At 40.9% G+C, this 26,406-nt stretch overlaps 4 protein-coding genes across 8 annotated transcripts in view; 2 read left to right on the top strand and 2 right to left on the bottom strand.

The window, feature by feature from the left end:
* The window catches only part of LOC134186875 (uncharacterized), a 9,316-nt gene extending 1,324 nt beyond the window's left edge, over positions 1-7,992 (bottom strand). The window contains exons 1-20 of the mRNA XM_062654952.1: positions 7,922-7,992; positions 7,768-7,840; positions 6,545-6,697; positions 5,925-6,169; positions 4,837-5,770; positions 4,039-4,154; positions 3,847-3,959; positions 3,660-3,778; positions 2,582-2,652; positions 2,444-2,529; positions 2,198-2,391; positions 1,827-1,937; positions 1,706-1,769; positions 1,379-1,541; positions 1,230-1,323; positions 799-959; positions 630-741; positions 454-560; positions 198-341; positions 24-133 (exon numbers count right to left, since the gene is read on the bottom strand). Of these exons, the coding sequence (XP_062510936.1) occupies positions 24-133; positions 198-341; positions 454-560; positions 630-741; positions 799-959; positions 1,230-1,323; positions 1,379-1,541; positions 1,706-1,769; positions 1,827-1,937; positions 2,198-2,391; positions 2,444-2,529; positions 2,582-2,652; positions 3,660-3,778; positions 3,847-3,959; positions 4,039-4,154; positions 4,837-5,770; positions 5,925-6,169; positions 6,545-6,697; positions 7,768-7,840; positions 7,922-7,978 (3,227 nt within the window). The 5' untranslated portion in view covers positions 7,979-7,992. The remainder of the gene's footprint in view (positions 1-23; positions 134-197; positions 342-453; positions 561-629; positions 742-798; positions 960-1,229; positions 1,324-1,378; positions 1,542-1,705; positions 1,770-1,826; positions 1,938-2,197; positions 2,392-2,443; positions 2,530-2,581; positions 2,653-3,659; positions 3,779-3,846; positions 3,960-4,038; positions 4,155-4,836; positions 5,771-5,924; positions 6,170-6,544; positions 6,698-7,767; positions 7,841-7,921) is intronic.
* Positions 7,993-8,072: 80 nt separating this feature from the next.
* On the bottom strand, positions 8,073-10,928 carry LOC134187187 (nucleolar pre-ribosomal-associated protein 1-like). The gene is made up of 11 exons (XM_062655303.1): positions 10,916-10,928; positions 10,774-10,856; positions 10,471-10,721; positions 10,215-10,410; positions 10,015-10,152; positions 9,661-9,952; positions 9,368-9,597; positions 9,209-9,301; positions 8,440-8,734; positions 8,274-8,387; positions 8,073-8,212 (listed from the first exon to the last, which is right to left on the bottom strand). The coding sequence occupies exons 1-11, from the start codon at positions 10,926-10,928 to the stop codon at positions 8,073-8,075; spliced, it is 1,845 nt and encodes a 614-aa protein (XP_062511287.1).
* A 5,502-nt stretch (positions 10,929-16,430) lies between these two features.
* On the top strand, positions 16,431-19,122 carry LOC134186900 (uncharacterized). Of its 3 annotated transcripts, XM_062654981.1 has the most exons (5): positions 16,431-17,075; positions 18,124-18,555; positions 18,609-18,732; positions 18,792-18,851; positions 18,906-19,048. In XM_062654981.1, exons 1-5 carry the CDS (start codon positions 16,464-16,466, stop codon positions 18,911-18,913), a joined length of 1,236 nt encoding a protein of 411 aa, XP_062510965.1. In that variant the 5' UTR covers positions 16,431-16,463; the 3' UTR covers positions 18,914-19,048. The 3 variants fall into 3 exon arrangements, with proteins under 3 accessions (XP_062510965.1, XP_062510963.1, XP_062510964.1); XM_062654979.1 differs by having other exon boundaries at positions 18,609-18,851; positions 18,906-19,122; XM_062654980.1 differs by having other exon boundaries at positions 18,792-19,038.
* Positions 19,123-19,821: 699 nt separating this feature from the next.
* Positions 19,822-26,222, top strand: LOC134186985 (uncharacterized). 3 transcript variants are annotated; one of them, XM_062655092.1, is made up of 7 exons: positions 19,822-20,508; positions 21,688-22,069; positions 22,128-22,370; positions 22,425-22,547; positions 25,211-25,642; positions 25,696-25,938; positions 25,993-26,222. In XM_062655092.1, the coding sequence occupies exons 2-7, from the start codon at positions 21,842-21,844 to the stop codon at positions 26,134-26,136; spliced, it is 1,413 nt and encodes a 470-aa protein (XP_062511076.1). In that variant the 5' UTR covers positions 19,822-20,508; positions 21,688-21,841; the 3' UTR covers positions 26,137-26,222. The 3 variants fall into 3 exon arrangements, with proteins under 3 accessions (XP_062511076.1, XP_062511075.1, XP_062511074.1); XM_062655091.1 differs by having other exon boundaries at positions 21,638-22,069; XM_062655090.1 differs by lacking the exons at positions 19,822-20,508; positions 21,688-22,069; positions 22,128-22,370; positions 22,425-22,547 and adding an exon at positions 23,540-24,171.
* Positions 26,223-26,406: the final 184 nt, after the last annotated feature.

Below are 26,406 nucleotides of genomic sequence, written 5' to 3'. Positions count from 1 at the left end.
TGATATTACCACCTTTTCTATACCTGCACAACATGATGCCGTGACACCAAGACAACAGGCCATGTTTTCGACACAAGTCGATGGCGGCCTTCCTAAGACTGCATGCTGTTTTCACTAGCTCGAGTATGGCATCCTGAAAGAGAGGTATCCTGTCAGTCCTGCTAATCACGTGTTTGGTACTTTTTGTTTCGGCTAACTTGTGATGCTCCATCGCTTAGAGGTGAGTTGTGAAAGCTCATGGCAAGCTCCAGTACGTGACGCTTACAGTAGATGCGATAGTCATTCTCATCTCTCAATCCGTCGCACAGCAGCTGCAGCATCCATTTTCGTTCTGTCTTGTGCTACAACCGAAGTGACATTTACTGTAGTGGTGGAATAGGGTGCATGCAATAGCATGTCATCGCAGATGACGAGACATACGACATTCGTTTGTTTGTAACTATGGTAGCCTACCTCCAAACTGCTACTGTTGAATAATTCGTAAAATTCGGGAATGTTGAAAAGACTGAAAGTTGGACGGCGAAGAAGGGCTTTGTTGACATGACCGTAAATCGGATGTTCTATCACAAACATTTGCTGTATTGATACATTCGACATGTACAAACGCAGCGAGAAAGCCTGGACTTCACCTGGTTTGAGGATTATCTGAGACGCTTTAGCTAAAAAGCACGCAGTGATGAATGGAATCCTCATATTCGGTTCGGACACTGCGTTGGCCAGTGATAACAGAAGGTGCTGAACCTGGTAGCCAAATTTGGCATCAAATAGTTATAACAATGCATTCCCATCTGGACAAACCTGTGCTTTTTCTCTGAACTGGTCTCCCTCCAAATGGCTGGAGTACTCCGACAGCACATGATAGCCAGCTGCTCGCATGCCGGCATCAACAGAAGCGAGAGAAGTCAAGACAAATGCAAGAGCACCCTGATCAGCAAACTTTCGGCATGGTACCTGGTATCCTAAAACACAAGGCAACTTTACATTACGGAATGAAAGATTACCAAACACTGCACATACGGCATGATCACAAAATTGGGTTAAACCAAATACTACGGAATCATCCCTCGAATCACAAAATCCCTTGTATGTTGCCACTGTACTAATAATGCATTGATATCAATTTTGATTAAGTAATCTAATGTTTGATCAATACTGGTAAACTTGCTTTCCCACTGAACTCTCATCATCTAGACTTATTTGCCAACATATGTATAAACTACAGTATATACCTGGCTGAAGCATGTGACTGAACAACGGCAGCAAGAAGCAAGGATCATACAAATGAGGCATAAGATCATCTGTCACACTACTACCCTGAGAAAGCTGCAAAAGATACCAACATTTGAAACTGATTGTGTAACAATGTTCTGGTAGTTACGTTCAAAATTCTTTGGATGGGAAATTTCAATGCAGACTGGACGAGTGTAGATGAACTGAACAGCTCTAGAACTTCCTGAGGACCCGGTTTGGTGTAGAGAGAAGTGGCACCCTGGCGTTGGAGGTTGACCAATTCCAGTGCTCTCTCACCCCACAGATAAGGGCTAACATACACACATAACAATTATTACCGTTCGTGCACACACACACACACACACACACACACACACACACACACACACACACACGCACACAGCAATAATAGCAAAAAAACACAAAGCAGAAACACCATTACCGATCATTACAAGATAAACGTTAAACAAAATACCTTGCAGTCTGTAGATTGGCTCCTTGTTTCTCACAATCAGTCATCAACTTCAAAAGCAATATGTCTAACAGAGTCTAATTTGTTCGACTAACTACTACGTTTTAGAAGTACAACAGCTCACTGTGGTATGTAAGATGTGGTGAATACGCAACCAGGCAAAGCAAAGCTGTTTCGGTTGATTGAGTAGTGGGACAAACTTCAGCAATATTGTAGATCAATTCTATCAGAGACTCTAGCAAAAACAATGAAACACTGAAACCACAAGGTCTCCCCATGCATACATGAACCCCCCACCCCCACCCACACACACACACACACACACACACACACACACACACACACACACACACACACACACACACATGCACACGTGCACACACACACACACACACACACATACACGCACGCACACACACACACACACACACACACACACACACACACACACACACACACACACACACACACACACACACACACACACACACACACCTCTGCTTCCCTCTGTTACATCGACATCAGCCTTTCTCAGTAATATTGAAAAAAGCCGGGAGTCGGTGATGAAACGTTTATATAATGAAGAAAGAGAAATACCATCAACCATTTGACCACTGTTGTGATCACCATACAGCAATCGCACAAATGAAGACAAGAGTCTCAATACTCCTGCACTACCAAACCTTTCCCTAACAAACAACTCTTTTGCAAAACAACACAACACATTGACAAGGAAACAACCTCAAAGATGAGTGTACAAAGTCAGCCCATGCTGATGCTAGACTCTCAATAATTGTCACCAGACCTTGACTACTTGCTTGCAAGAGCTAGAGAACCAGCAATTATTGAAAACTGTAGTTGACAAAAATCTCAACACACCTTGTCGCTCCATGTTGTCAAAATATCAACCAATTTAGTTTCGTCCAGAACACTACATGAGTGAGTCATGTCTACACAATGACAATCAAATGCGCCACATATTTGCTTCAAATAGCCAACAGTTAACTGACACCCATATAGAGATAAATCATGCAACCATTAGTGGCACAACAAAAACACGTGTGTGTGTGTGTGTGTGTGCACGCGCGTGCATGTGCAGAGGTGTACCTGGCACATTTAATGGGTTGGTTCTTTCAGAGTTTTAGTATAGCCTTCCCACTTAATCCCAGTCTATTCTAATTATTTATTTATTCATTACCAGGTCTATTGGAAAACATTGGTAAAGGAATAACACTGCACATTGTGCGTCAAGGAGTTTGGAGTCTAAATCTGCTTACATCAATCTTGCAACATCTGGAACGTGGGACTCAGACCAGAACTTTAGCAGTTATAGCTTCTGCATCTAAGGATGCCATTGCCATGGTAATGGTACCAATTGTGGCACCAGAATCTAAAATTGTGGCACCAGGCCTGGAGTAGGAGTTGTACACTTGGCATTCATGGCTAACTTAGACTATAGGGGTCGGAGATAAACAGAGCATTGTATAGAGCATTCTGCAACTATTGATTTAGGAGCACCGTCTAGAGCAGTTTGGTTTGCTCGACTTAGCCGATTTCTTGAGTTTTGGACTTGAGCAATAATTTGCTAATATCACTTAATATTAATCAAGTGGTACCGGAAAGAGCTTTGAGGCCACAATTTTGGCACCAGCCATAACTAGGGCCGGCAACACTGATGTCAGCTGCTGCAAATATTGCATGCAGATTGGTCATATATAGTAAGAGCGGACCTCCGACTGAAGTGGGTCAGTTCGTTTGCACCCCTCAAACCACCCATAGGTACGTGCCTGATGTGTGTGTGTGTGTGTGTGTGTGTGTGTGTGTGTGTGTGTGTGTGTGTGTGTGTGTGTGTGTGTGTGTGTGTGTGTGTGTGTGTGTGTGTGTGTGTTCTACTCCAATTGAGTAAATTATTATCTTCGGTGCTTAATCAATTAAATACAAATGCACTAACCATTACCATCATTCCAACAGTGTGTAAGGAGCTTCATACAAGTAACCACAAATGTAACTGCACCATTCCAGTGAGACAAGTCTACTAAGCTTGCTGCCAACATTTCAGCAGACTTTACAGCACACCTGTAAACACACGTATTTGCTGACCACGGCAACTAACGGATAACTAAAGATGGATGCAGTCACCATACCGAGAATGCATACAATAGCATAGATTCTCGAGCAGCTCAAATTGTTTCTTGATGTGTTTAGATCTTGTTTGCATAAACGGTAACATAACCGACAACAACTGACAGCACAAGTTCTAAAATAAAGATCGTGCAGTTACACAGAAAGCAAGTGCACGTCTGAGACTGTCATTTAAGCAGTATTGAAGTGTGTACCTGGGTTTTATCACAAGATGAATGACACAACTCTTCTGAGATAATTGGCCAATAGTGTTTAATTAACAGTTGCTTTGCTTTTTGGTTGTGTTTGCCTTCAATGTGCCAAGAACAATCTAGTTGTATGAAAGTACACATGTAGAATCAACAGCAAGAAACAATGCAATATGATAAATAAAAGATGGCAAAACAATCAAACAAACAAGAGACCACTGATTAGTTAGGATCAACACAAAAATACAGTATAATGACAGTTACACAAGCAAAACTTTCACAAGAAGACATACATACATGTACATACTTACAAACATACATACATACATACATAAATACATACATACATACAAACATACATACATACATACAAACATACATACATACATACAGACAGACAGACATACAGACCAACCAACAAACATACATACATCCATCCATACAGACAGACAGACAGACTGACGGAGTGACTATTGACATCATTTATTAGACAAAACTTCTACATACAGAACAATAAAATTTAATTAAAAATGATAGTTCAAGTCACTGACTGACTGACTGACTGACTGATTGACAGACAGACAAATAAACAGACAGAGACAAACAGACAAACAAACAGACAGACAGACAGACAGACAGACAGACAGACAGACAAACAGACAGAGAGACAAACAGACAGACAGACAGACAGACAGACAGACAGACAGACAGACAGACAGACAGACAGACACAGAGTCAAGCATACAGACAGGCATAATATGACAGTGTTAAATAATGTAGATGGCACACACAATAATATCATACATTTTCGTTGAAAGAAAGCAGAGATTACTGGAAAAATATCCAATCTGTTTGTCTCAATCAATTGACGTTTACTCTGTAGCAAGAGTGTGTCACTAGATCCACTGGTTCTTGACAGCATTATGCAGCACCATTCACCAAACTGATGTCCTAATACTGGATTACAGCGAACAAGCATGGCACAAAGTTGACCAACAGCAGCGTTTCCACAACACTTCAACAACACATCAAACGATTTCTTGTCCACAAGTAGCGAATAGTCAATTGATGTCGTGTTCGTGTTGTTACAACCCTCAACAAAACTCTGCAAAGTTTGAGCAGCTTTGCATTCCTGCTCATATGGTCTTGTAACTACAAGTTTCAAGAAAGTCCTGAACTCAACAGCTGACAATGGACTTCGACTAGTTGACAGCAAACTTAACAAACAATCTGAGTCCACATGATCCGTTGCATCCACACAAACACTCTTCAAACGTCCTTGCAATAACCGATCTGTGAGTGAATAAATGTATTGTTCGCCAACGTGTTGAGTGAGTCGAGACATTAGACTTGTTCTGTTGTCTTTCCAATGCCATTTCGTTAACATATCTGTAAGAGTTCTGGCTACCTGTTGAGCTCTGTCTTCCACCATTGTCTTGCCGGTGTAAACAGGCTTTGTCACTTCTAAAATGTTAGCAAAGCTGGATGCGAGAGCAATTTGAAGTTTACTCAATTGAATGTTAGCAGTTGTATTGGCACTTTGATGTTTATCGCTTGCTTTGGTCTCAGATGTGGTATCGAGCGAGATGATACCAGTGATAGCCTCATTCCCCAGCAATGCTTCCATAACTTGCAATACACATTGCTCATCTTCGGCACTCTTCACTAGTCTCTCTACTAATCTTTCCAACAGTGTTAGATAGAAAGTAAATGCAAAGACTTTATCTAGCCCGAAATTCTACAATAAATGATAACAACATACATCAATTTTAAGAACAAGAATGTACGCATACTGACAAACAAACAGACAAATGGAAAGAGAATCGACAAGCAAGAGAAGAGCAAGCAGACAAACACATACAGACAACAACAAGCAACACAAACATACTTACAATTTGCAAGGTCAATGCCAAGTGGGTCAATAGAGAAAGAGTTGTAGAAGCCGATCTGTGGAGAGTATGAGCTGACATATTACTTATAAGATTAATGAGAAATTCTTGTACAGTTGAACTTGGTAGTTCAATAGTTATAAAATTAGTTTTGGGTGTCCACTGCACAGCAAATGCTATTAGCATAGAGTGTAAAGATGAACTAGTAGAAAGAGCTTCCAACACATTGCTAGGAATATTGGCAACACCTGAGAGAGAGAACAAACAACGATGACATTCCAATACTTGCAATTGCAGTGTACATATGACTACTTTAGATTAGGATAGACACGCGTGTGCCCACACACATGCACACACACACACACACACACACACACACACACAAACACACACACACGTGCACACACACACACACACACACACACACACACACACACACACATACACACACCCAACATTATTGCAAAGCAAATACTTCTATTTGCAAATTTCTATTACTGTACTCTCCTGCAAGAATCCATAAGTCACCAAATCCATGCAAACCATTGAAGCATGCACAACATTATAGCAAGCCGTAGTTAATTAATTAAACCTCTAGTTTCTTCGTAGTAATGCTCACTCACCAGAAAGACTGCCAGGATATGTGTGCATATACAACACAATAGGAGACAGATCACCAATTGTCTGACAAAAGTCAACAAGATCAGACAAAACATCCTGAAAATCAGCTCTAGTAAGAGACATCAACACTCTGTAAAATTCTCGCTGCAGCAAACCTACCAAAACATAATACAACAATTTTGCTAAAATTAAATGCTCATACTACCATAAAACATTCGTTGCAACTAATTGTGTCTGCTCCATATACCATATTTCTTCAAATAAACACCATGGTGTCTATTTTGTTATTACTCCTACCTGCACTAATAGTAGGCACCTAAGGCATAATGTGTGACAGTTAAGTGGGAAGTCTAAGGTCACCCAAAATTAGCTGTCCTCAAGTAGTTCAACTAAATAATTCTTACAACAGTAAAGGCCATTGCACCCAAACATATCGAGATGATCAGTGGATCCAGTTCAAAGCCAGTTAATTTAGCTTGGATGGACAACTTTGGAGTCAGTATATTAATTCCTTATTTGTGCATGTATGCCAAACGAAGCATGGCGTCTATTCAAAAGTGGCGTTTATTATTAAGTGTGGCATTTAATCAAAAACTACAGTAGTTGTAAATTTCATAATTTGAAAATTTCTAAATAAAGAAGCACTAAAGAGCTAAACCCTCAGAGGAGAGGGGCTGCTAGCTTAGTTATGTATGGAAGAACTGGCACCTGCTAATTAACATAAAGAGCATGAGAAGGGGACTGGACACATTGGCTGGTAGATGGGATTGTCACACATCTGGCATACCAATTAACACCAGTGATAACAATGAGTGGTCATTGGTTGATTCAGCCGTTGGTTGGTCTGACTGTCCACAAAGGCATTACTATAACCCTCCTCAGGTTAAATTAATAACAAAAATCCATATAATAGTGATGTCACAAATACCTAATCAGCAGCAAGCTAGTACAGAAGTAAGTACTGCTGGTACACTTCCACAGTATAGCTCAATTAATTAATTAAAATGTGTGGCTTTATATTTGTAATTAGTAGCTTTAAAAATTACTGTACTTAAAATTAGATTTAAATTTATTAAATTAAATTATTATTAAAACTAAATTATTCAAAAATTAAAATTAAAACAAAAGTTAAATTAAAAATTAAAAAATTAAAATGAATTAGAAACAGCTATTTATAAGTCACATGTGCCTGGCTTCAAGCAGTAATGCAAACACATCGCCTTACTGTCACAACCCTCTTTCTTGTTAGACATTGCTGCTTTCAGCCTTTTCTTGCCATTAATTTGAGAGACTCTAACCTGACACAAATACCAGTAGTTAGGTGCAATACTGTACCTGCAGTGGCTATAGATGCAGTGTGTACTGTCAAAATCGCCTACCTTTAGTTGTCTGTGAGGACCTCTTGTCCAGCACAAGACATACTGTAAGACATGCATATGCTGATGATAAAATAAACCCGCATCTGTTGCCAATGACCTAAACAGAAAAGCCAATACAGTTTCACTACTAAAGATGCAGACAACAATCTATTTACTGTCTTCTCGTGTCATCTAAGTCTGACACAAATGGCACAGAGTAGGATTGAGTAACAATATGACCTAATGTCTGCATGTCAGACAGTGTGTGTAGTGTACATAATACTACAGATCCTACAAATGTAGCAAGACTCCCTGTAACATAAAACGGCAATATAAATAATCTCCACATCATGTCTATTATAAACACAAGCACATTCAGGAAAGACAGCTGATGTTGTTAGGGCCTGCTGTAGCACCATTGTATACTGATGAAGAGCTGTTACCAACAGAGGTGTGAATTGCAAGCCCGAGAATGAACCAGACACTCCTAGACACATAAACGTGTGCACTAATTTTGCTGTTTGACAACTAGCTCTCACCATCAACAGTCAACTCTTCATGCACATCTTCTGTATTCATCACAGCATCAACTTCAAACATTGTTTTTCTATCCATGGTGATAGCTGTAGAATGATGCATTTCCGACTGAACTGTTAAGATTTCATCGATTGCACTCAGTGGATCTTTTGCTGTCTGTTTGATAATTTGTGCCAACCAAGATAGGATATCTAACGAGACTTCTTTTTTTCGATAAGTATGTAAATGTGCTAGCTGTTCGAGCCAGATGAACACCTCGTTCGGGTTGTGATCAAACAGTCCAGTCTGCAGCAACATCTACAAAATGCGTTAAGCAACAGTACAGAGACTAAATGGCAAGAGAAATGTTAATTGATTGATTCAACAATGTGAGTTCAGTGTGTGTGTGTGTGTGTGTGTGTGTGTGTGTGTGTGTGTGTGTGTGTGTGTGTGTGTGTGTGTGTGTGTGTGTGTGTGTGTGTAAAAATTTAATATAGTTTTCAATCCGCTGCTTGCCAGAAACAAGTTTGTTAAAAATGATCTTTGTTCTTTACAATGTAAGCTGTAATGTATACAAAGGCATATATAATAGTAAGACCCATCAGCAAATGCAAAACACCCCTGAACCACCAACCTCCTGATTCTCATTAAAATGCTGTTGTAAGTTAAGTAAATCTTAAGTTTCGGCATTGGCAGGTGTCTTCTACTGTATCCACATATAAAATGTTCTACACTGCCTACCTGCCTGCCTGTCTGTTTGGCTGTCTTACAAGCTTGCAGATTTAGATTTACCTTTTTCAGTAAACTCAATGCTGCAACAGACACTTTTGTACTTGATGACAAAACCAGTTCCAGAACTGACACAAGCACATCATGAGTACCAGCCTAAATAATTGCAAATATATATTTATTGTCACATCCCTTCATCATAAACACTTGCATCCTATTTACCTCCAGCCATCGAAATGTATCAGGATGACTGCCTTCCAGAAGCTCCAACACAACCAACTGCACCGATGACCCACCTGTAAGCAGCGTGCTGTCTTGAATCAATTTTCCCAAGTCGTAACCAACAGAAACAAACGAATCAGGCAGAAGAGACTGATAGCAAACCATTGCCTTAAGAATTCTGACAACATACTGTACGGGATGTACAGACATATCAAGTGTCATACATGCAACTACAATGCATAATTTATTGATTTTGCATATGCTTTTCAATCAGACTGTTTTTGTCTACTCACTAGTGAGATCGTCTTCTTCCAAACAGACTGACATAATCTGGTCTGAGCATGAAAGAGCAGATGTTGCTTTATGTCGTGCTGAAATTAGAATATTAATATCTGGGAGCATCTTCCGTATTTCTTCAAGAAATTCGTACAAAAACGTTCCTTCTGTTGGAATACTGTCCTTTGAGTTCCCCCATCTCTCATCATCATGTGCAATCCGATCACAGGCTGTCTTAACTTCCAGTGCTTTCTTCAGTATTACAAAGAGCAAAGTAACACATGCATAACGAATTGCTTCAATTTTATGCTACACCAAAGTATGAAAATCTAAAATCATGAAAACACACAAATTTTGATAGCAACAGTAACCTGAATGCCACGTGCAAGAGCTGCCCTAGATACCAAAGGAGGAGAAATCAAGCTTTTGATATATGGGACAAGCTTGTTCGGATGATAAGGTATCCCAGCCTTCATCACTACAGTGTGGCTAGTCACATCAGTCAACACCTAACAGAAAATGCTTTCGTCATCCACACAATCAATTTCATACAATACTTCTGTTTCTATACCTTCATGAGAAAGTTAATAAGTGAAAACCATGAATGCGAGGCTCGGGGCTCAAGTGTCAGCAAAGAACGACCAAAAAAGGGATGCACCAAGTCAGGACATGTTGTCAGAATACGAACTATGAGATCACTTAGTAATGCATCTTCCCACGGAGCTGAAAGTTGATTGACAAAGCGAAGTAGAACAGGATTGTTTGTACTAACAAAAATTAAAAATAATAAAATAAATTGTTTCGTGTCAATTTGGTTAACGTCCTACCGTCCTGGTGAGATAGGCTGCTTGCAATGAAACGCAATTCCTGTCTGATGTGAGCAACAAAGTTCCATCAAAATACCTCGAACGAACTGTTCAAGTGGAGTAAGTCGTGACTCAGTTATGTCATCATCAGACTCATCGATAATTTCTATCTGTTCACCACGTCGATCGAATAGCCTTGCAATCTGACCAAGAGAATATGAATTGAAGAATGCAACTTTAGCTTTCTTGCTGATGCCTTTGTTGCACACAACCTAACAACAAAAACTGCCTACGAAAAATTAGTATAAAATAAATCATCCACACCTGCTGTCTTAACATTGAGAGAAAAAGGTACACAACTTCAATCCGATCCAGTGGTAGACCTTTAAATATTGAGCTCAGCAGTACTTGGTACATAACAGGATTAAATTAGTAATAATAACAATTATTTATAATTATACTATACCTTTTGTTTCCATCACTTTTGTAATGATGGCTGCATCGCCACTGATTATGAAAGACAAACAAAATTTGATATAGCATACCCTTGCATCCTCAGATTCCTAAATCACAATTTGAAATTGATTTTGTACGTTGATGATTGTTATGTAGACATGACGTCTCTCACAGGTCCAACAGCATGACCTGTCTGTCTGTCTGTCTGTATGCATGCATGCATACGTAAAGTTAGCGATTGTTATTGGTAGAGTAAGAGTTCAAATATAACAATCTGTCTGTCTGTCTGTCTGTCTGTCTCAATACATATATTTTCCATTTAAATCAAACGTTTACATCATGAGCAACCTAACACAACAAGACTATTACGGTCCTACAGCATACAAAATTACACTGCACAAACTACATTTCGACGTTCTAATCTCACTATGCTAATGAGTTTGTCTGAGACGACTTTTGCATTGCAACGCCGTAGTGTCACTGAAGTAATTGATCGCCACTTGGTCTTGAAGTCGGTCTCATTTCGTCTTCTTTCATCATCCCTTGCACTCTTTGCCAGCTTGTTCAAATATCTAACTGCTTGTTTGCCCCAACGGCCAAAATGTTCGAAAACAAGAGGAATGACCAATGGGCAGGACCCTTCTGGCAGCAGCTCAGAATTACACTTTGCCTCTTTCTTCTCATCTCGTTTCATTGCTGCTACTCCTTCTTGTCTGTCTGTCTGTCTGTCTGTCTGTCTATCTGTCTGTCAAAACCAGGTATTATCATAAATGTGTCCGTCTGTCTGTCTGCTTGTCTTTTTGTCTGTCTGTCTACTTGTTTTATTGTTTTGTACTTCAACTTAAATATCGCTATGACAACTAGACCACAAACCTTGAGATTTCTTTTATTTGCCAATGTTTGTAATGATTTCAGGGTAAAATCAAACGACCTCAACATCTCTCTAGCAATTGTCACACCTTGTGCTACCATAGCAGCAAGCATCCTCAATGTGGCCTTCACAAGAGCATACGAATGACCGATCCCATAATACAGACGTTTTCCATAACTGAGCAGCAGTTTCCTAGCCAGTTGCACACCAATGTTATGCAAGTCATTGCCAGTAGAACCACAATGCAATAAGCAGAACTCGAGACATTCAAATACAAGCTGCATCTAAATATCAATAACAAATATGTATGTATGTACACATGTACACATGTATGTATGTGTATCATAATGTTGTATGTTGGCATGAATCTAGCAAAAGTATGTGTATGCATGTATGTATGCTACATTGCATGTACATACGGTGTTGTCATGTCATATGGAAACCAGGCATGGCAGCATGAGAGGGTCTGATACAAGGCTAGTGGCTAGCAGATGTTGTATATAATTCTGTATATAATCCTAGACTCTCGAGGTCCTTGTATTACAAAAATGTATGTACATATGTATGTATATGACGTCATACAGTGTCCCTGTATGTATGTATGTATGTACAGTGTGTGTGTGTGTGTGTGTGTGTGTGTGTGTGTGTGTGTGTGTGTGTGTGTGTGTGTGTGTGTGTGTGTGTGTGTGTGTGTGTGTGTGTGTGTGTGTGTGTGTGTGTGTGCATAATGTTTCTTTTTAAGACAATTTTTCTTTCTAACAAAACAAAAAATGTTGGTACATGTATGTCTGTATGTATCTATGTATTTATGTATCTATGTATATGTGAAGACGCATATTTACGTGTTGATAAGACGTCTGGTCATCTAACAAGAGCACAAGTTCTTTACATTCTGGAGATTGATGGAGGTATGTGCTAAGAAAATCTGCCTCAATTAGCTTGTCATGTGCAGACTTTATGAAAGACGTTAAACCTGTAGTAACAGAAATCTAATTTAATTATATGAAGTTTAATTGAATTCCTAAAGTTAATATTATTCTTTCTTGCCTTGAACAATAGTGGTTTTACTTTTCAATAAGTTTCTAAATTCTGCCAATTTGAATTCGAGAGGATTTCGCTTAGCCTCTGATGACGAGCCTTCAGAAATTCTCTTGCGCGATTTACTCATCATCAACGACATCCCGTATAACCTCGGAATCCTAATTGTTGTTAGGCGCGCATTTGAGTACTATAATTAGATTTGCTTGCAATTAAAAATGAGAGCATTCCGTACATTATTTACTAACCAAACGAGGAAACCAGACAAGAACAACCAGACACGTATTAAAGATATGTCACGAATTTGTACGGTATGTCGTGCTGTAGGTGCGCAAGAAGGCCCGGATAAGGACGATTTTGAATCGGCACTGCACGGGTCTGGGAGGCTGAGGACGGTTAGCCTCGAACTTTCAGACCAGAGACAGTGTATGTACGTACTGTACAGCAGGTAATTACATAGTTAAACGTCTTTACATTGTATGCATAATTGCATGTAGGTACCAACAGGAGCAAGTGTTCTTTTTATGTCTGCTTGTCACGTGCAGCTGTAACACCACAAGATTTAGGAAGCACATTTTAATTTTTAATCAATTAACCCTTTAGCCTCCGGTGACTACCGCCAATTAGTATCACTTTACGTATCACTATCACATATCACCAAGAATGTAATTAAACGTGTAGCGCGCGCACGTCTCTACATTCCAGTTGCCAATTATTAGAACTGTAGCCACAATATAGAAGCAGAAATTTCAAAACACACACCGTTGAAAAGCCTATTACTTGCGTTTTCGAATGATACAATTCTCATAGCTATTGATGATTGTTTCGATGCGTTCATGTCAAGTTCCTGTTTACGCTACACTAATAGAGTCGCCGCTGTCTTCACAATAGAAAAGATCTGCTTTCTTGTGCGTTGCATCGCCGTTTGGAGAGCTAACAAACATATAGAATATTAGAAAACGGTTGAAATGATTGTTCTAGACATCATTTTCTAACCAAAACATACGGGTACATAGCCATAGCAACAGAGAACAAGCGGTTACTATGGGCATAACTCAAATAATCCCCAACGGCTAGCGGCCAAACTTGCAACACAGCTACTGAAACGCATACTGAAAAGATGTCGCAAAAAAACGAATCGTTTAGACATGAAAATAATGTACTTACAGCGCGGGCGTGTCATCGCTGTCTTTACAAACAGAAATCTCACTCATTCTCCATCGTATCGGCCTCAAATAATGCGTTCGACACGAAACACATGTAAGAAACGTTTGAATATGTTGTTTTTGCCTTCAAAGTATTGGCGAAATACTTTCGAAGAACAAAGGACTACCAGACCGCAGACCGCCATGCAGCGTCTCGGCAAAAATTGTGAAGAAGCCGCATGCGCCGCTAAAATCTTGCCCGTATGTGTAGACACGCCCAAAGGGTGTGTCTAACGGCTAAAATTATTTTGATTGGCCAGCAAAGCCGAGAAGGCTGGATATTCAAAGTCAAAGTCACGTGGCCGGAAATAGGCCAAGCTATGACGTCAACGGCACTTGCGATATCTCGAGATTTCTACAACGTAGACAGCTGAAAGTAAGCTCATTCGAAAGAGAATTTATTAGCGATTCGTTTAAGCTATGATTTGAGCATAGAAAGAAAGGATCCGTTTCGGGACAACGGCCCGATGTCAACCGGGTACTAACCGGAGGCGGAGATAAGGGATCCCACGCCTACATAAGGAATGCACACGTGATCAGTAACGAACGATGAAGGGTTAAATTAAATTTATAAAGGTAAACGATTTCTTAGATCAAGCAACAGTGATTTTGCATTTCAAAAAGTTTCTAAAATTCTGCAACTTGCGAATTTCTTGAACTCAAACCCGAGTGAAAGTCCCGGACATAAGGAACTGAGTAAATGAAAGGGAGCACTACAGTGCTAAACCCTAGGCGCCGAGAAGTTGACTCCTTTCCAGTGCCAGTCAGGATTTAGAGTATGCAAGGCAGGGTTGCTGTGCCATTCGGCTACTACAAGACCCATGCTTGTTTAGCTAATACATGATGGCTGAGAAAGGACAGGCATGCGCAGTCTAAAATTTTAGATCTTAAGAATGATGAATGAATGATATATTTCTGTCGCACCTAAAAAGGTACAGTCCCCTCTTGGGGCAAACATAAAAACAACTAACACATAAGACGTACAGCTAACAGACTACAAAATACATCAGCTACAACAGACAGCACAAACTACAATATATCTACACCATTCCTACATGCAACTTTTTATCTACAGCTAATCTAAATAGACCTCTCACCAGATAATTAACCGACTGTCCTGCTCCTTGTAAATATTATTCATGTCCTTAGCCCTTGTCATAGCTTCTTGGAAACCATCCTTCAGCCTATCATGAATGGGTTCATCCTTTCTCATCCCAAGCCCGCATCTGACGTCCTTTCGAAATGCTTGATTAACCACGTATGATACATCAGATCTATCATAATATGATAATCCCGAAGATGAGAGCCAAATGCCAGTACCGGAAAAAGTTTCATGTCCACAATTTTTAACCATACTTTGTCAGATCTACATACACCACCAATTTGTCCCAGAACCGCATTCACCGCTCCAAAGAATTTTCTAATTCTGACCTCCACCATATGTCGAAGTTGTAGAAATAAATCCATACTCACGCCTAAATGCGATATGTTTGATTTGAATGGGAGAATGCAACCATCAAGTGCCAACTGGGGATAAAAAATGAGATCCTCCAATTCCTGACGAACAAAGAGCGACTGTTCCAGACAAACACAGTAGATACACTCTTTTTGCTGTTAAAAATTAAACCCTTTTCTTCTGCAAACAGGGAACACACATCCAGCATCTTCTGCATTTCATGCAGTGTAGGTGACAGTAAAGTCACATCGTCTGCATAGGCAACACTACCAACGTACATGTGACCTATCCTTGCCCAGTATCCACAACTCCTCAGACCAATTAACAACTCACGATCATCTAGATAGACGTTGAAAAGCGAAGGGGAAAGCACACTCCCCTGCCTCACTCAGTTACCAACTGAGAAAAATTCCGAAAACATTCTTTCCATTTCTATTCACTCGCATCTTTTGATTGGCATACCACACAGAAAGCAATCTCACCAAATAAATCGGTGCTCCCACTGAACATCCTGCAGAATAATCTCTAGTAAGGAACTCTGTCATAAGCTTATCATCAAACGGTAAATCTCTTCGGTGCAGTGCTTTGTCGCAGGTTCATTTACTCTCTGTTCACTTATTAGTATTACTCTCTGCTCGCTATGACTTTGAATTACACTTGACGAGTCGTGATCAGTAACAAAATTGGAACGTCCTGCGTGACTCCTTCTGACTGGCGGACAACCTTCAATAACCCTATGTCGAGATTACACTAGCGATAACAGTGAACACACGCTACACATTCCAAAGTTAATTAATTAAACACAGTCGTTTTTGTCGAGTCGGTATTTCCGTCGAGTCGGTATTTCCGTCGAGTCGGTATTTCCGTCGAGTCGGTATTTCCGTCGAGTCGGTATTTCCGTCGAGTCGGTATTTCCATCGAGTTGATATTTCCGTAGGCTCACTACTTTCGGTGAGTACTTACACTACCAAACCCTCTAGGGTTAATTATGAATAGCAGATACGAAGAGCTACTACGCAGTGCTCTACGAGCAAACCTCGAGAAGCATGCCACCAAATCGACGAGCAGAGCTAAAGGAGACACGGTATCGTACACGGATTACCAAACCTCAGAACAAGCGATCATGACGAAATTCGCCAACGCACCATACAACCTGTGCAAGGACAAATTAGAGCGAGTGCGACAACGCGTCCAAGACGAAGTGTTCGCATTGAGTCGCAAAACAGTGGACGAACGGATTGCGACGCTGCTTGCGGATCCATCCGATGGCGATCTCAGTCGTGCCTGTCACAGCCTAGCTTATGATCTTTTCCGGCCCTGGTATCAACAGGAACGCTACTACAGTGCCGACTATTTTGCAAGTAAAGGCGGCATACAACTACTAGTCGATTTGGTGGGGTCTGAGTGCACGACGACCAACGTGAAGCTGCACGCCATGTCTGCGCTGTGGTGCTTCTGTAGTGATGAACGACGTAGCCGACTGCTAATGGAGAGCAAGATTTTAGAAGTCATCGATCCTTTGCTGAAGAAGGGCACGGACAAGGTCAGGACCAGGTGTGTTGGCCTACTTTGGGGTCTTCTGGAGTTCCCTGATGTTCAGGTTTGTATATATGGACGTTTTGTGTGTAATAGTTACATAATTAATTAGTTAATCAGTACTATAACTAACTTACTGTAGTGAGTACACGCAAGCAGGTCTTCAAATGGTCATTTGTATTTGGACTCTTGGTTTTGTTACTGAACCTGCATGGGTGGGATCAAATATGGTTGTTTTGTAAACTGGTAGCTATAGGTTAGTTTGATTACTTGAAGATGAGTAGGATATGTTCCATGATATGAACAAATATGTTTCATGATATGAACAGATGGAGAGTGATACACACACACACACACACACACACACACACACACACACACACACACACACACACACACACACACACACACACACACACACACACACACACACGTGTATATATATATACCTGTAATGAGGATTTTGTTTTGATGTGTCAGTGAGAGCCTTAGCAAGCGGTCAGACAGGTCCACTATTTTTCCAAATATCAAGTTTTTGCCAATTGATGATTAGAGCAAACTTTTGGAATAGGGTATAGCTGATTAAATATATTAGATATTTTATATCTTTAGACTTGTTCTTCCAACCTCACCTGTGTGACCAGCCTCTGAACTTCAATTTTTAAAAAAGATTATGTGGAAAACAAAAGACGTCTCATAGGTTGCTGTCGTCTTAGTTTCACGAGTGGCCATATCTCCATTACAAAGCTAGCGACGTTGTGTTTTTTCACCTGTGTAGAAAGGGCTTGCTCTTAAACAAGTGAAGCCTAAGCTCGATGCTGCTTTTGCAACTAAATTTCGGAGTAACCCAATAACTAAATATATCTTTTCATACCTCTATTAATTAATTAATTGTTAATTGATTAATTAATATTAACGAATGTATTTATCAATTAATTTTTGCCAGACCATTATTTTGATGTTTGCTATGGCCCTGTGTGTGAAGGACATAGAAGAACAATAAGGATTTAAGCAACAACCAAATTGTCAGAAGACTCTTATCCTTACCTTTTTTCCTTGTTGTGCTTGTCAATGTGATGTCAGTTGCTGTTTGACACATTTTCTGCTTGTAGAAAGAAATCGTGGAAGCAGGTTTTCTTACACCTCTTTCTGAAATTCTTAAGAGTCCTTCAGGCTCTATCATAATCATCGAGCTTGCAATGGGGTGCCTCCAGTGCTGCTGCTCAAATTACTGTCTTATTGAGAGACTCGTCAAGGAGAATATGGATGATGCCATCATCAATCGTTGTGTTCGCTTACTTTCATTCATAGGGTATGTGGGCAGTGATATGGCAGGAAAGATAACAATGAGTTGTTACTTCGGTTACCATGCACTTGCATCAATGTATTTACATGCTGAGACAAAATGCTGGTTGGACGAGATGCAAGTGTCAAATCACAGATCACAGGCTGGTCAATCAAACTTGATCTGTAGCTTCTTGGAGAAGAAGGAGACTGCATTGACAGCAATAGACGTGTGGTTGCATAACAACAGTTACGCAAAGGTATTACTGGTATCTAAACTGTTTTATCCACTAACAAATGTTTGTGCATGCAGATTCGTGATATCGAAGATGGTCACTATGTGTGGCGTTACATGCATCCTTTTGCCTTATTGCTTTATGGGCGTAGCCCTGTGGTACGTCGTATGGGCGCCTTTTCTATGGCAAACCTTATGAAAGGTCCAGAGAACAGACTTTTGCTTGTACGTAATGAGGGCGAGAGCTACCCATCGTTGCAGTGCTCCACCTGGTGCAAAGACAAAGAGACCCAAACACTGGCAAGAGAAGCTATGAAGGAAGTACGTTGCTGTACGCTAGTTAATGTATTGACTTCTTGACTGCTTTTGTTGTAGGCTTATAAAGATGGAGTTGATCCCCCATCGTTACAAGCAATCTGTAAATTTTGGATTTGTGATAATTTTGATGTTGTCGGTCGAGGGTCAATAAAAATGTTGCCACGTGCTCTCCAGACAAAGGTAGTACCGTTTTTACACTAGTGACAGACCGTGGCATTGCAGTCTGTGTCTGCATCTGTGTTGTACATGTGATACCTAGTAATAGAATAGTTTGCACTTGTCTTTGGGTTGTGGTGTTGGTTGATCTTGATCCTCCTCTCTTTCTCTTCTAGTCCACGTGCGTTTTCCGCAAGTTTGTTTACACTGTAGTAATTAAGGTTGTTTATATCAGCGTCCTTTTAACCATACGTTCTTGTAATGTGGCAAACAAGGACGATTTTAAATGGGCTCTACACGGGTTTGGCGCGCAAAAGGGTCTATGTACGAGGCTGTAGGCGGAGATGGTCTGGCTACGCGAGACTAGTCGGATATGCGACTCTGGTCAGACTTCGCCGGAAGCGTCGTTTGGTATCACAGGAATTTACTGGAAAGCGGTACAGTACCACTGATTACTCGACAGATGCTCTTACACTTCAAGGACTGGGCTGGGCTGGGTAACCTAACTAAATTGCTCTGGGACCCTCTGACTAACGTCGCGTTTGGAGGAATTATGTCGTGTTACTGTATGGCGCGCATGAAGAGGATCACGCGGGTACATGTACGGCTACATGTAATTACACCGTTACACCCTTACATTGTATGCATAGTTGTATGTAGGTATGTACCAACAGGAGCAAAAAGTTATGTCTGCTTGTCACGTGCAGCTGTAACACAATACGATTTAGGAAACACAATTTTAATTATTTATTTATTTTAATTAAATTAGATTTATAATGGTAAACGATTTTAGGTCAAGCAACAGTGGTTTTGCATTTCAACGAGTTCCTAAATTCTGCAACTTGCAACTCAAAAGACCAAGAGTGAAAGTCCCGGATATGCAGAGCTATTTATGGATAGCAGTTACGAAGAGCTATTACGCAGTGCTCTACGAGCAAACCTCGAGAAGCATGCCAACAAATCGACGAGCAGAGCTAAAGGAGACTCGGTATCGTACACAGAGTATCAAACCTCAGAACAAGCGATCATGACGAAATTCGCTAACGCACCATACAACCTCTGCAAGGACAAACTAAAGCGAGTGCGACAACGCGTCCAAGACCAAGTGTTCGCATCGAGTCGCAAAACGCTAGACGAACAGATTGCGACGCTGCTCGCGGGAACAACCGAGGGCGGCCTCAGTCGTGCCTGTCACATCTTATCTTACGATCTTTTCCAGCCCTGGTATCAACAGGAACGCTACTACAGTGCCGACTATTTTGCAAGTAAAGGCGGCATACGACTGCTTGTTGATTTGATGCGGTCTGAGTGCATGTCGATGAATGTGAAGCTGCTCGCCATGTCTGCGCTGTGGCACTTCGGTAGTGATGAACGACGCAGCCGACTGCTGATTGAGAGCAAAATATTGGACGTCATCGATCCTTTGCTGAAGAAGGGCACGTACACGGTCAGGACAAAATGTGTTGGCTTGCTTTGGGGTCTTCTAGAGTTCCCTGATGTTCAGGTCTGTATGGACAGTGACGTTTTGTATGTAGTAGTTAGATAATTAATTAGTTAATCAGTACTATAACTAACTTACTGTAGTGAGTACACGCGAGCAGGTCTTCAAATGGTCATTTGTATTTGGACTCTTGATTTAGTTAGTGAACCTGGGTGGGATCGAATGGTTTTTTTTTGTAAACTGGTAGCTATAGGTCAGTTTGATTGTTTGAAGACAAGCAGGATGTGTTCCATGATATGAACAGATGTTTCATGATATGAACAGGTGGAGAGTGATATGTTGTACAAGTACGCTTTAGCCTTACCTGTAATGAGGATCTTGTTTTGATGTGTCAGCGAGGGCCTTAGCAAGCGGTCAGACAGGTCCAGTATTTACTGGACTATTTTCCCAAAAGTCGAGTTTTGCCAATTGATGATCAGAGTAAACTTTTGGAATAGGGTATAGCTAATTAAATATATTAGATATTTTATATCTTTAGACTTGTTCTGCCTTTGATGTTCCTGGATTCTCTCGTTTTGAGACAAGAGACGCATGGAAAGTTGGGAGCAACGAGACTTGTGATTGACCTACAGCATTCGGGATGTCGTCCAACACATACCTTGGATTGCAATGGCAGACACCACATCAAAGCATGCCTATGGTCAAGATGTTCCTAACCAACCTCACCAGCCTCTGAACTTCAATTTTTTAAAAAGATTATTTGGAAAACAAAAGACGTCTCGTATGTTGCCGTCGTCTTAAGCTTGGTTTCACGAGTGGCCATTTCTCCATTACGAAGCGACATTGTGTTTTTCGTCTTTGTAGAAAGGGATTGCTTTTAAACAAGTGAAGCCTAAGCTTTTGAAAGTAGACTTTGGAGTAACCCAATAACTAAATATATCTTTTCCATACCTCCTAATTAATTAATTAATTGTTAATTAATTATTTAATATTAGCCAGTGTATTTATCAATATATTTTTGCCGGACCATTATTTCGATGCTTGCTATGGCCCTGTGTGTGAAGGACATGGAAGACAATAAGGATCTAAACAACAACCGATTGTATAAGTCAGAAGAATCTTATCCTTATCTTTTTCTTTTGTGTTTGTCAATGTGATGTCAGTTGTCGTTTGACACATTTTCTGCTTGTAGAAAGAAATCGTGGAAGCAGGTTTTCTTACACCTCTTTCTGAAATTCTTAGGAGTCCTCCAGACTCTATCGTAATCATCGAGCTCACAATTGGGTGCCTCCAGTGCTGCTGCTCAAATTACTGTCTTATTGAGAGACTCATCGAGGAGAATATAAATGATGCCATCATCAATTGTTGTGTTCGCATACTTTCGTTCATAGGGTAGATGGGCAGTGATATGGGAGGAAAGTGGACAATGAGTTGTTACTTCGGTTACCATGCACTTGCATTAATGTATTTACATGCTGAGACAAAATGCTGGTTGGACGAGGTGCAAGGGTCAAATCACAGATCACAGGCTGGTCAATCAAACTTGATCTGTAGCTTCTTGGAGAAGAAGGAGACTGCATTGACAGCAATAGACACGTGGTTGCGTAACAACAGTTACGCAAAGGTATTACTGGTATCTAAACTGTTTGGTTTATCCACTAACAAGTGTGTGGTGCATGCAGATTCGTGATATCGAAGATGGTTGCTATGTGTGGCGCTATATGCATCCTTTTGCCTCATTGCTTTATGGTCGTAGCCCTGTGGTACGTCGTATGGGCGCCTTTTCTATGGCAAACCTTATGCAAGGTCCAGAAAACAGACTTTTGCTTGTACACGAAGAGGGCGAGAGCTACGCATCATTGCAGTGCTCCACCTGGTGCAAAGACAAAGAAACCCAAATGCTGGCAAGAGAAGCTATGAAGGAAGTACGTTGCTGAACACTAGTTAATGTATTGACTTCTTGACTGCTTTTGTTGTAGGCTTATAAAGATGGAGTTGATCCCCCATCATTACAAGCAATCTGTAAATTTTGGATTTGTGATAATTTTGATGTTGTCGGTCGAGGGTCAATAAAGATGTTGCCACGTGCTCTCCAGACAAAGGTAGTACCGTTTTTACACTAGTGACAGACAGTGGCATTGCAGTCTGTCTGCATCTGTGTTGTACATGTGATACCTAGTAATAGAATAGTCTGTACTTGTCTTTGGGTTGTGGTGTTGGTTGATCTTGATCTTCCTCTCTTTCTCTTCTAGTCCACGTGCGTTTTCCGCAAGTTTGTATGCATTGTAGTAATTAAGGTTGATATATCAGCCTCCTTTTGACCATATGTTCTTGTAATGTGGCAAACAAAATGCTTTTAAATTGGCGCTACACAGGTCTGGGAAGCCGAGTTTACTGTCGGATTCAAAGCCACACACACACACACACACACACACACACACACACACACACACACACACACACACACACACACACACACACACACATATATATATATATATATATGGCTCTGGTTGGATTCAGAGCCATAGATATACGGGATACACGGCTCTGATCGGATTAGCCTTGTACTGTACCCAGGCCCTCTTGCGCTCCCTCCCCCCAGAGCCTGGGTACCAGGTAGGTGCACGTGTACGGCTCTTCGCCGGAAGAATCGTTTGGTTTTACTGAAAAGCGGTACAGTACCACTGATTACTGGACAGATGCTCTTACACTTCAAGGGCTGGGCTGGGTAGCCTGGCTAGGTTGCTCTGGGGCCCTCTGACTAATGTCGCGTTTGGAGGAATTATGTCCTGTTACTGTATGGCGCGCATGGAGAGGATTACGCGTGTACATGTACGGCTACATGTAATTACTACCGTTACATGCCCTACGTTGTATGCATAGTTGTATGCATTGTTGTAGTTATGTGTGCTTGTCACGTGCAGCTGTAACACAACAAGATCTAGCAAACACAATTTTATTTATTTAATTAATTAAATTAAATTAGATTTATAATGGTAAACGATTTTTAAGTCAAGCAACAGTGGTTTTGCATTTCAACAAGTTTTGGATTCTGCAACTTGCAACTCAACAGAACAAGAGTGAAAGTCCCGGATAAGCAACTAGTAAATTATGGATAGCAGTTACGAAGAGCTATTATGCAGTGCTCTACGAGCAAACCTCGAGAAGCATGCCAACAAATCGACGAGCAGAGCTAAAGGAGACTCGGTATCGTACACAGAGTATCAAACCTCAGAACAAGCGATCATGACGAAATTCGCTAACGCACCATACAACCTCTGCAAGGACAAACTAGAGCGAGTACGACAACGCGTCCAAGACCAAGTGTTTGCAACGAGTCGCAAAACGGTAGACGAACAGATTGCGACGCTGCTCGCGGAAACAACCGAGGGCGACCTCAGTCGTGCCTGTCACATCTTATCTTACGATCTTTTTCGGCCCTGGTATCAACAGGAACGCTACTACAGTGCCGACTATTTTGCAAGTAAAGGCGGCATACGACTGCTTGTCGATTTGATGCGGTCTGAGTGCATGTCGACGAATGTGAAGCTGCTCGCCATGTCTGCGCTGTGGAACTTCTGTAGTGATGAACGACGCAGCCGACTGCTGATTGAGAGCAAAATATTGGACGTCATCGATCCTTTGCTGAAGAAGGGCACGTACACGGTCAGGACAAAATGTGTTGGCTTGCTTTGGGGTCTTCTAGAGTTCCCTGATGTTCAGGTTTGTATCTATGGACGTTTGTATGTAGTTAGATAATTACTATAACTAACTTACTGTAGTGAGTACACGCGAGCAGGTCTTCAAATGGTCATTTGTATTTGGACTTTTGATTTTGTTATTGAAACTGGGTGGGAAGGTTGTCTTGTAAACTGGTAGGTCAGTTTGATTTCTTGAAGCTGCAGGATGTTCCATGATGTAAACAGATATGTTTCATGATACCAACAGGTGGAGAGTGCTATGTTTGTGCAAGTAAGCTTTACCTGTAATGAGGATCTTGCTTTGATGTGTCAGGGCCCGTAGCAAACGGTCCAGACTATTTTTCCAGAAGTCGAGTTGCACCAATCAACAATTAGAGTAAACTTCCGGAATAGGGTATAGCTGATTAAATATAAATATATTAGATATTTTACATCTTTAGACTCGTTCTGTCTTTGATGTTCTCGGATTCTCTTGTTTCGAGACGAGAGACTGGCACTTGACCTACAACATCCGAGATGTCGCCTAGGACATATATTGGCAGACACCACATCTAAGCATGCCCATGATCAAGACTTTCCAAACCAACCTCACCAGCCTCTGAACTTCAATTTTCTAAAGACGGAAAACAGAAACGCCTTGTAGTTTTCCGTCGCCTTGGTTTCATGAGTGGCCATTTCTCCATTACAAAGCTAGCGATGTTGTGATTTTCACCTGTGTAGAAAGGGCTTGCTCTTTAAATAAGTGAAGTCTAAGCTTGATGCTGCTTTTGCAACTAAAGTTTGGAGTAATCCAATAACTAAATATATGTTGTTGTACCTCTATTAATTAATTAATTCTTAATTGATTAATTAATATTAACTAATGTATTTATCAATTTATTTTGCCGAACCATTTTTATGCTTACTACGGTCCTGTGTGTGAAGGACACGGAAGAACAATAAGGATTTAAAAAATATCCAATTGTACTGTATAAGTCAGTAGAATCTTATCCTTACCGTCTTTCCTTTTTGTGCTTGTCAATGTGATGTCAATTGCCGATTCACACATTTTCTGCTTGTAGAAAGAAATCGTGGAAGCAGGTTTTCTTACACCTCTTTCTGAAATTCTTAGGAGTCCTTCAGGCTCTATCAAAATCATCGAGCTTGCAATCGGGTGCCTCCAGTGCTGCTGCTCAAATTACTGTCTTATTGAGAGACTCATCGAGGAGAATATGGATGATGCCATCATCAATCGCTGTGTTAGCTTACTTTCGTTGCTATGGTACGAGGGCGGTGATATTGCGAAAGAGGCAACAATGAGTTGTTACATCGGTTACCATGCACTTGCATTAATGTATTTACACGCTGAAACAAAATGCTGGTTGGACGAGGTGCAAGGATCAAATCACGAGTCACAGGCTGGTCAATCAAACTTGATCTGTAGCTTCTTGGAGAAGAAGGAGACTGCATTGACAGCAATAGACACGTGGTTGCATAACAACAGTTACGCAAAGGTATTACTGGTATCTAAACTGTTTTGTCCACTAACAAGTGTTTGTGCATGCAGATTCGTGATATCGAAGATGGTCACTATGTGTGGCGTTACATGCATCCTTTTGCCTCATTGCTTTATGGTCGTAGCCCTGTGGTACGTCGTATGGGCGCCTTTTCTATGGCAAACCTTATGCAAGGTCCAGAGAACAGACTTCTGCTTGTACACGAAGAGGGCGAGAGCTACCCATCGTTGCAGTGCTCCACCTGGTGCAAAGACAAAGAGACCCAAACACTGGCAAGAGAAGCTATGAAGGAAGTACGTTGCTGTACGCTAGTTAGTATATTGACTTCTTGACTGTTTTTGTTTTAGGTTTATAAAGATGGAGTTGATCCCCCATCATTACAAGCAATCTGTAAATTTTGGATTTGTGATAATTTTGATGTTGTCGGTCGAGGGTCAATAAAGATGTTGCCACGCGCTCTGCAGACAAAGGTAGTACCGTTTTTACACTAGTGACAGACCGTGGCATTGCAGTCTGTGTCTGCATCTGTGTTGTACATGTGATACCTAGTAATAGAATAGTCTGCACTTGTCTTTGAGTTGTGGTGTTGGTTGATCTTGATCCTCCTCTCTTTCTCTTCTAGTCCACGTGCGTTTTCCGCAAGTTTGTGTACGCTGTAGTAATTAAGGTTGTTTATATCAACGTCCTTTTGACCATACGTTCTTGTAATGTGGCAAACAAGGCAAGCTCCGTTTAGTCGTTTCAGTAGGCCACTCACGTGA

This window comes from Corticium candelabrum, chromosome 11, assembly GCF_963422355.1.
Source record: "Corticium candelabrum chromosome 11, ooCorCand1.1, whole genome shotgun sequence".
Taxonomy (NCBI): domain Eukaryota; kingdom Metazoa; phylum Porifera; class Homoscleromorpha; order Homosclerophorida; family Plakinidae; genus Corticium; species Corticium candelabrum.
This window is presented reverse-complemented; position numbering and strand designations above follow the sequence as displayed.

Excerpts from the sequence above, each read along its gene's own strand:
- LOC134187187 (XM_062655303.1), bottom strand. Across the intron at positions 9,598-9,660 it reads GGAAGAAGACGATCTCACTA|TTGCATGTATGACACTTGAT; the intron begins GTGAGTAGACAA and ends TATGCATTGTAG. Across the intron at positions 8,735-9,208 it reads CATTGAGTTTACTGAAAAAG|ATGTTGCTGCAGACTGGACT; the intron begins GTAAATCTAAAT and ends CGCATTTTGTAG.
- LOC134186985 (XM_062655090.1), top strand. The coding sequence starts at position 23,560 with ATGGATAGCAGTTACGAAGAGCTATTATGCAGTGCTCTACGAGCAAAC. Across the intron at positions 24,172-25,210 it reads TAGAGTTCCCTGATGTTCAG|AAAGAAATCGTGGAAGCAGG; the intron begins GTTTGTATCTAT and ends TTCTGCTTGTAG. Across the intron at positions 25,643-25,695 it reads ATAACAACAGTTACGCAAAG|ATTCGTGATATCGAAGATGG; the intron begins GTATTACTGGTA and ends TTGTGCATGCAG.
- LOC134186900 (XM_062654979.1), top strand. The coding sequence starts at position 16,464 with ATGAATAGCAGATACGAAGAGCTACTACGCAGTGCTCTACGAGCAAAC. Across the intron at positions 18,556-18,608 it reads ATAACAACAGTTACGCAAAG|ATTCGTGATATCGAAGATGG; the intron begins GTATTACTGGTA and ends TTGTGCATGCAG. Across the intron at positions 18,852-18,905 it reads CAAGAGAAGCTATGAAGGAA|GCTTATAAAGATGGAGTTGA; the intron begins GTACGTTGCTGT and ends CTTTTGTTGTAG.